At 40.5% G+C, this 10,258-nt stretch overlaps 1 protein-coding gene across 1 annotated transcript; it reads left to right on the top strand.

Moving 5' to 3' along the window:
* The first annotated feature begins 6,967 nt into the window (after positions 1–6,967).
* Positions 6,968–9,364, top strand: LOC137291718 (uncharacterized). Its single transcript, XM_067823179.1, has one exon. It carries the CDS (start codon positions 6,968–6,970, stop codon positions 9,362–9,364), a length of 2,397 nt encoding a protein of 798 aa, XP_067679280.1.
* The last annotated feature ends 894 nt before the right edge of the window (positions 9,365–10,258 follow it).

Genomic DNA, 10,258 nt, shown 5'->3' with positions numbered 1-10,258 from the left:
CTCCATTAATAGGTTTCACACATTGTGCCCAAGTGGGGAATCGAACCCAGGTTTTTGGCGTGACGAGCGAACGCTTTAACCACTAGGCTACTCCATCGCCCTTCATTTAGATGATAACACGTGGTTGTTGCTGTGGGAGTCTTCTGTTACATAATAGATTTGCTCGATAGGACAGTTAACAACGGCTATACAGTAGTACGTCTTAAGCATTTCGGGATAAAAATAGTTCGTTATGTCCATTAATTCGTTATTAGGGCGTCGTTATGATCGTAGTTTCCTGTATATACTGTAATAATCTATCCTTTTTTCTCTTTTTTTTTGTCTCCACTTCTTGAAAGTAATTCGCATCCGTCAACAATGCCAAAAGAATGTCTTGAACATCTGCAGAAAAGGACATCAACCTGTTAAACACAAGCTACCACTCTCATTCGCTCGTCACCCGGGAGATCTAGTTTCAGTTCCCTACATGGGTACAATTGAAGCCCATTTCTGATGTTCCCCGTCTTGATATTGTTTCAATAATTCTAAAAGCGGCTTAAATCCAAATCCCTCGCTCTTAGGTAGTTACATTATGGTATGCCATATGCTGATGGTAGATAATAATACATAGCATGTTTGGTGAGTAGCGTAATGGTTAATCTGTTCAATTCAGAATCAAAATTTGTGTGAAGTCCACTCTTCTTGTGGTTGGGTAATGCTGTAATTGAACACAATGGCCTCTATCAACGTGGCTTTCTGGGGGGTTCATCTTTACCCGTTTGTGAAAAGCTACTGTGATATATGATATAAGATAGGGTGGTCATGCCTAAGACGTGACATGCTAACAATGCGACAACAAATTACTTGAATCATTAGTATAGTAGTATAATTACTCGCCCCTGGAAGATACTGCAGTGTAATATTTTACTACTAGTGTAATACCGCGAGATGACGTAATAAGGATTCAGAGTTATGACGTCACAATGCTTAATGCCGCTGTCGCAAGGGTACTGAACCTTGTTTGACTCGCGGTCGCTCGTTTGATACCAAATCATTCACTTGTTTAATATCAATGGCATTACACGGCAGGTCGCTTAGTATCCTCTGTATACGCTGTCTCAAAGCGAACATCCGAATATACCACCGGAGCCTTGAAAAATTCAGTCCTTATTGGAACCAGAGACATATAATATTAAGATTATCTGTTGGAACCTTTGAGCAAGTCTCTTCCAGATCTTCGCAGAGAGACGGAAGCTCCTGTAGGGCTGATCAAAGCAATACTGAACCCAGTTGCGTGGTTGACCTAACCAGTCGGATTCTATGCGCAAGAAGAGCTGTCATCCGTGTTATTCCCATTTAGCTTTCGGTTTAATTTCTATGCACAAGATCCTCGAACATGCACAAGACAAGAATCGGTGAGGGGCGAGGGAGATGCCTCCACCCCCCACCTACCGGTGACACTGGGTCACCCCACTGGTGCCCCGGAATGTAGGGACTATGTCAATGGCTGATAGTTTCCCTGCGGGGTGACAGAAGACGTGCGTGTTGCCGATTACTCCACGATTACGTGGTGTCTTACGACGCCGACGTGGCCAACAGCGTGTATCGTAACTATGCGCGAGGGCTATCGGGGCGATCAAGGATTCCACTGTATTGTCGGGTTTATCTGAGGGCAAAGTTTTAACAGGACATGTCTTATGCCAAGAAACCCTAGGTGTTATGCGACACAGTTGGTGTCTCGGTGAGTTGGATTACCTCCCTTGTTTCTATTGTAAATATCTTGCAAAACTGATCTCATTGTGTCAGAGTCCTGATGAGACGAACAGTTCGACACATTTTGTTTGATTAGCAATAGAAATAGGAATGGTTCCCTGAGGCCGTTTAATGAGTGCAATACAAGGGATTCGAAGCATCCGAATTCAAGACAAGGGGGTTCTGTATATCCGTCGAACAATATATGATAGCCCAGATTGCGCATGTGATAATAACAACTGAATTAAAATTAATACTCACTCAATCATTCACTTTTTTGTTTGTTTAATTTTTTTTAAAATTTTATTTTATGTCATTTATTTTATTTTTTCGTGTGTACGTATGTCTGAAGTTTATGATTCACACCTGATCCTGACAAATAGTTAACAGTTTCGTCGAGCTGTAAGAATATCCTCTCAAGTATAAAAACAAGCTTTGGTACAGCACAATTCATGGTCAGTTTAACCAGTGACGGTCCTGCGTAGAACAGGCCTTCAGCAACCCATTCTTGCTATAAAAGGCGACTATGCTTGTCGTAAGAGGCGACTAACGTGATCGGGTGGTCAGGCTCGCTGACTTGGTTGGCACATATCATCAGTTCCCAAATGCGCAGATTAATGTTCATGTTGTTGATCACTGGATTGTCTAGTCCAGACTCGATTACTTAAAGACCAATTGCGGCGTAAAATTAAATTTATGGTCATGGTCAGTTTGGATTCATTTGAATGAAAAGGAGTCCTGGGACATTCTTTATTTTCTTCATCCTACGCCTTAGGCTATGGAAATATATACTTTCGTTTGCTTTCTTCGATGTCTTTGCTTCTTAACAAAAAGAATTCATGGTCATTTGGATCAGATAATCACGGAGAATCATTATGATCTGTAGATTTCCGCCAGGTACATCATCAGAGCAGGATTGTGGATCAAATTCAGCATGAAGCGAAAGACATATTCTTAAGCTAATATTAACCCTGGAAACAGTGTCAGATGATCCCATACGGTAGAGTGCCTACCACTCATTATTGTGAAGGAACTATTTCGGCAAATGCCTTTTACAGCAAAAATTCAAATTGTTCAATGGATATAATTAACAGAGCGAGCTTAGTTTTACACCGCATTCAGCAATATTCCAGCTATATGGCGGCGGACTGTAAGTAATAGGACATGGACCAGACAATCAAGGGATCAACAGCACGAACATGAAATGGGATATGATGACATGTGTCAACCAAGTCAGCAAGCCTGACCACCCGACCTCACTAGTCGCCTCTTTCGACAAGAATGAGTTACTGAAGATCAATTGAAGTGATCTTCACGGCTCGGATGAAATAAAGAATAGACCAACGCCTGTATTTTAATAACATAAATAACTTGAGAAAGATTTTATTGTCTTGGGTTCCCATTTTTTTAGAAATATTTATCGGAGGCATGTGTTTAACGAACAAGGTGTTTAATATCATGGTGAGTGTCCAGGGTCTGGCAAGGCTAAAGATTGAATGTCCAATAGTCCTATACCAGTACCCACAAACAAACAAACCGACAAATAAATACATAAAAGCAAATAAAAGTGACAACCCAAAAATAACATTTCCCTAAACTGGTATTCCCATAAACAAATACGACAAATAAATGTATAAAAGCAAATAAAAGTGACAACCCAAAAATAACATTTCCCTAAACTGGTATTCCCATAAACAAACCGACAAATAAATACATAAAAGCAAATAAAAGTGACAACCCAAAAATAACATTTCCCTAAACTGGTATTCCCATAAACAAATACGACAAATAAATGTATAAAAGCAAATAAAAGTGACAACCCAAAAATAACATTTCCCTAAACTGGTATTCCCATAAACAAATACGACAAATAAATGTATAAAAGCAAATAAAAGTGACAACCCAAAAATAACATTTCCCTAAACTGGTATTCCCATAAACAAATACGACAAATAAATGTATAAAAGCAAATAAAAGTGACAACCCAAAAATAACATTTCCCTAAACTGGTATTCCCATAAACAAATACGACAAATAAATGTATAAAAGCAAATAAAAGTGACAACCCAAAAATAACATTTCCCTAAACTGGTATTCCCATAAACAAATACGACAAATAAATGTATAAAAGCAAATAAAAGTGACAACCTAAAAATAACATTTCCCTAAACTGGTATTCCCATAAACAAATACGACAAATAAATGTATAAAAGCAAACAAAAGTGACAACCCAAAAATAACATTTCCCTAAACTGGTATTCCCATAAACAAATACGACAAATAAATGTATAAAAGCAAATAAAAGTGACAACCCCAAAATAACATTTCCCTAAACTGGTATTCTTCCGGTAGTATCATGATCGTGTGCAAACACGTACAAAGGCAAGTCAATCACAGGAAATATGCTACAAATCTAAACAGGGAATTACACCATATGGAATTTCTCACGGAGGGTAAATTTAGAAATGTTCTCCACGTGCCTGCCATAAAACTCTTTGAAAGCTTTAAGCCTCAACGTTTACACTTCAAACCGCCTTATAACCTGAAACTGATTAAGACTGGTCGTGGAAGTGTTATAAGTTTCGACGTATAAAAATGCAATTCGGATCTCATTTATTGACATCCTTAAAGGGACATTAATATCAAAGCCGAGACATATCTGATAAAAAGCTCCGGACCTCTGGCCTATATTGAAATCTTAACGATAGCCCAAGACAGAAATATCCGCCAGTATATTACCCTCACACGAATACTAATCCCACAATCATCGTAGCGTAATATGTCTTAATACACAAGTCTTATATCTCCATTTATACTCCTCACATGTCAGGTAATACGTCCTGTAATATAGGACAACCGATTCTAATAGTTATTCAACAATAGTTTTTAATTTAGTTCGATCAGAAAACAAGATAACCGGTGCACTTTATATATGAAGCTCCTTGTTAAAATTGTATTTATAAAGGTGTTCTATTCTCTTATATCAAAATGATTAGCAAATAAATTGTTCCGCGTGTGAGTGGTAAACGCGGACAGAACGCTGTAACCAGGTTAAGCCGTTTTCTGTCATATATGCAGCTGGAGTGTATGAATGACATTCTCATTGCGGATTGATAAACCATGGTTAAAGCCGTGTGTAAACGGGGTAGTGTTAGACGGGTAGCGACACACTGTATTCCCGAACAATCATGTCCCTCGAGAAACAGGGGTATTGATCTACCCCGAATGGTTTACAGAGGAACCCTGTATCAGATCGGGTATGTGTGTCTCACGATGATAATATAATATATTGTTTGTTTTTGTCGTGTATGTGTCGTGATTGAGTTTCCTTTTGACGAAATGTGACAAATGTTCGCTGGATTAGAAGAGGATATTTCGTATGATTCATATGTATTTAGTGTATCTCAAGCGCCTTCTGTGTAAACAGGTGAATGAATTTTAGAATAAATACGAAGAAAGAAGACCCGTATCCTAAAGTCTGTTTCTTCCTACATAATATCAAACATGTTTTCCAAATCTTGCAGACGTTATTTTTATTTCACTCTTTTGTCTTTAAGTCGTTTGTTGTTTTTGTACCTCCTTACACAAAAACATTCTAGTTACATTACTGCGGATTGTAAACAATCGAGTCTCGACCAGAAAATGCTCACATAATGCACACACATAAAAAAGTTAGTATTTTGGTTTGAAATGCGCATTTTTATGAAGGTTTCACATTTAAAATATACAAAAACATGCAAGTGCGCAGTTATTAGATTATGTTAATAAATAACGTAGCAAAGAGTATATTTGGACGCCAGTCGCGGTTATGGGCCTACAATGCGAGTCATACATGGGCATGATGATTGAAAACATATTCTCAAATAGAAAATATAAGTTTTACGTATACGGGATTCGCGTTTCCTACACAATCATTCTCTGAAGATATCTTCTCTGTATATCTGTTTCGTATTTCAAAACATCTCGATCAAATATCCGCACCGCTGACGCTAACATTCGCGCCCGCTTTTTTCACATATAAAGTCACTTCTTCCATTGCATAAATTATGACTTAAACCTGAATATAGGTATAATAAATTATACTCGTGACCTAAGTTTGTCCTACTCCATCATTTAAAACACGGTTTCCATTTCCTGGCCCCGAAATACATACCGGTGACGGGCATGTTGTAAATTAATGTTCACATGCACGTTAGTAATCGGAAAGGCTTCGTTTCGTTTTTATTGTCAGCAAAAGGTAAGGATTTCAGGTAAACGCCCAATTGTGATGAGTCTTGCATTGGTTCGTGTTTTAATGGGTAATATGACCTTTCCGCAATAGATCGAGTTGACCTCTCACCTTAACTCTACCATGGCAAATTCATGCTTGGCACATGAAAGCTAGGATGTAATATAATACCCGTGGCGGGTACTCACATCTGATATCTATCTTAATGTATATCTTAAATCTTCTTATGTATAACGAAATACGGTGGACAGTCGTGTAGGTATACAGTTCTTGTACATAGGTGTACAGAGAGAAGTTGTACAAGCAACTGTCAATGTACATGTGTATGTTGTTAATGGGTCCAGCTGAAAGTCACGTATATCTGACAACAGCGTCCCGCGTTCAAAGTAGGCGGTGCGTTAAGAGAAAACATTCCTATAATACGACTGTTTCGAGAGAAAAAATGTCGTATGTCTGGGAAGTGTAGTTAAAAGTCTCACAGCGAAAGAGTACATTGGCTTTCGGCAAAAACAATTAACAGTCCTATTATGCAACGACTTCAAGCAATACATTCGGTGTTTGCTATCAAGATTACAGACTAGAAAAACGCTGTGGGTCACACTAGGTGGCAAGAAAACGGCATGCCTGCGTGTTTGCTCAAGAAAAGTTGTTTTCAATGTTGCAGGTAGCGGTTTGAGAGTAGAAGACAGGTGAACACTATACAGAGGATGAGTCAAAGGAGACCCTTGTTTCATCGCGACGGGCAACTATTTTCGACTGCAGATCTAAGGCCTATTGGATGGAGTCACGGATAAATCAGAAGTGTAAGCTTGTGAGAATATTCGTCTTCGGTGATACTTCACGAAGGAAATCCTTTCAGAAACAACATGTAAGCCCAGACAAATGATTTATCTCATAATGTTTAGTCGCCATTGCCTTGTACCTGAACCCGAATCCAGATAGGTGCAGGTTGAGGACGAGTGTCCACACAACAACATGCCATAGCATATGAGGTATTTGGATATCAAGATGGTGAACCCGTTACTCACAACAAGCATCATTACCATGTACCTGGAGACGTTGTTGATATCCTACCTGATCACTGAGCTGCATGACCATATGGCCTTCTTCATCACTTACATCGTCCTCGTCCTGCTGTCCTTCGTCCTCATCAACACGTCCTCAGCTATGATGGTCAGGACGTCAATGGACTTCTCCGACAAATACTTCGGGAAGCTTCTGTGTTTTGTGCTGCATCTTTGCCAGTTCGGCCTAGCCTGGAGGTTCGGGAAGCTTGTCTTTCTGTACGATAAAAGGGACTGGTTCGAAATGACGAGTCTCAGACTGATTCACGTTGCCATCCAGACCCTACCGTTTCTAGCTCTCCATGGATGCTTAATGTTTTCTACAATGAGTATCAAAGTCGTGCCAGTGTTAACATTGTCCGTAGCTCTACTATCTGCTGCTATCAGCCTGACTATGTTCTGTGTCCGCGACCAGCTCCACGCCTGTTCCTGGAACGATGACAACAGCGTCACCACTGGCAACGCCAAGAGATACTGTGGAATATTCCTGCTGCTGTTGGGAACAATTCTCGCCCTCACTGCCAGATTCTCGTGTATAGTCCTCATGAATCTCGTCGCGCCATACTTTGTGTTGATTCTCCTTGCGCTCCACATGTTGATCTTGATATTTGGATATATGAGCTGCAAGGCTGTGAAAAGTGAGTCCTTGGTCCTCAACGATGTTCTAATGAGACTTGGATTGTCCTTCTTGAATATTTTTGACCTCGTAGAAAAGGATTTACATAAAGTGCAATGTAAGTATGTTTCGTTTTATACTGTCATCCTGGTTGAAAACATAATCATGGTGGCAGTGTGGCTTTTGAAAGCCGAAGAGGAGTATGACTATATTACTAAACTAATCGTCATTGTAACTGTGCTAGCGATCTTCATCTGTGCGCTCATTTTAAAATTCATGAGCTGTGGCTTCATCATCCCACCACCAAACATACACCTGATCCAGTCGGAAACGCCCGACCAGGCGACTATCTTAGAAAGCAACAACATCATCAAAGGCATATCCCCAATACCGACCATTAGCTCCGACATTGACAACCATTTGAACACCTCTGAAGGCAAAGATCGGAGTCAAAGGATGCAAGTGGAAAAGGACCAGCCAAGTCGATCGTCTCCAAGGCTGGTTGGTGAAGGTCGAAGTGTAACAGATAGGATTCCATTTTATGAAAGTGAAACTCGAAGTGGTGACGTAGCCATGAGTTTTGGTCGTGTTTCTGGACGTACAGCGTCTGTGGACCCAAGAGCTAGTGATTCAGCAACTGATTATGGCACTTACAGGACAGGAACTCAAGATTCATGCTCTATTGATGACCCAACCCGAGTGTCTAGATATGCATTGCAAGCACCTGCTACTCAGATTCATTCACGAGTACCACGGAGAGGAAATAAATTTATTTTGGGAAGATCAGGAACAAACAGAACGGCAAGGAATAGAAGTGAAGTCAGTCTGGATATCTGTTCCTCAAACAGTCGTAACACAAACACCGTTGGAACTAGCTTAGTTGGAACTAGCGAGACATCGGGGGTTATTGCCACGCGTGATGGTATTCCTACTGATGACAATAGGAATATAGTGCAACGTAGAATGAACAAAAGCTCAATGTGGCAGAGGCTGCAACTACGATTACCATCCGTGTCACATTTTCTAGTCACGTCTGGGAAGCAGTTTGGTGTTAAAGAACCGGACTCTTCTCGTGAGAGTAAGGGTGTCAGTCCCGAAGAATTCAACTGGAATGACAGTGACACTCGTACAGCAAGTACGAATACGTTCAGAGACGCCCAGAAGCTATCCGGGAGGACATCATCTCAGTCTCTGACTGGTGGAACAAACTCCACAGCTGTGTGTGTAGGCTCGTTACGTACCAAGGTCAAGGACACAAAGAAAGTTAGACAACTCACGAAAGAAGACTGTGTAAAAATGTGGTTAGCAAATGTTGAAGTGAGCCAACCGGGGCCAAGCTGTCAATGTAGCAGCGAATCTCACTCCTCCGACTGTACGTATGTAATGCCACCAGACAACCAATCTAAAGACGTACCAAATTTTGAAGACTTCTTGGCCGAGGTTCCGCCTCATCCAGAACTGACGTCATTTCGACCTTCTAGAAACAGACACAAGTCTGATTCCTGTGTTCATGAAAATTCAGAGTTACAGCTCAACTGCCAAACAGGATTTACGCCAATCAAGCATAAACGATCCTTCTCGGAAACATGCTCAGATTCCACTGCCATGTTCGAATTGCAGCCAGTATGGCTGAAATCACACCAGAATGGAACTAGGATACAGTCTGATCATGAACCAGTAATCCCTTTCATTGTGAAACTCGGTGCTATGGAATCGTTAGTGTGACTATCTCCTTCTTGACATATGGTCAAATTCATTACATTTGAGCGTGTAAAGATGTTCTTCAGCAAACCCATGCGTGTCTTAAGAGGCGATCGACTGGGTCATGTGATCATTCTTGCCAAATTACTTGATGCATGCCATCGTATCTCAATTCGTATATTGATGCTCATGATGTCAATCACTGGATATTTAGATTGCATCGATACAATCACTAGTGAAAATGTCATCTTTCCAGATGTGAGTGAGAGAGTAAGTGAGTACTGTTTTACGCCGTATAGCAATATTTCAGCAAAATCACAGTTTGGGACACTAGAATCCAACTCGGGACATATGTGTGACGAGCAAATGCTTCAACCACTGGGCCACACCACCTGACGACTCCGATTATCTCATTATACCAATGTTATTTTTCTTACACATTTATGGCAGTTCGTAGCCTACAAAACATTGTGTGACAAAATTTATTGGCAGGTTTCTTGTTGAACCATGCATTGAACAATAATTCAACTATCATTCAACAAATCATATTCAAAGTAATTCCGTAAGTGACTATAACGATTCACGCCAAGACCCGGCGAATTCCCCACATGGGTACAGTATGTGAAGCCCATATGGTGTGTCCCTTGCCGTGATATTGCTGGAATGCTTTTAAAAACGGTGCAAAACACATAAAAGCACAGAAGGTCAGAAAACATTATCTAGAGGCATCATTAAGTCCATATTATTCCATTTTATAGATTATGACACAGATTCTGATGAACCACTGGTGTCCGGCCTCAACCCATGTAGAAGGCATGTTACTTCTGTGGTTGCCAGTCGTCTCAGGTACCTTTCAGAGTTGCGGCCCTTTGACTTGCCAGTAATGTATTATCGTTCAGTCGAGGCGAAACTTCTCGC

Source organism: Haliotis asinina, chromosome 7, assembly GCF_037392515.1.
Source record: "Haliotis asinina isolate JCU_RB_2024 chromosome 7, JCU_Hal_asi_v2, whole genome shotgun sequence".
NCBI classification, from domain to species: Eukaryota; Metazoa; Mollusca; class Gastropoda; order Lepetellida; family Haliotidae; genus Haliotis; species Haliotis asinina.
The sequence above is the reverse complement of the archived record's forward strand: the minus strand, read 5'-3'. Positions and strand labels throughout refer to the sequence as shown.

Bases quoted from the DNA above. Each gene is read 5' to 3' on its own strand.
- LOC137291718 (XM_067823179.1), top strand. From the start codon at position 6,968: ATGGTGAACCCGTTACTCACAACAAGCATCATTACCATGTACCTGGAG.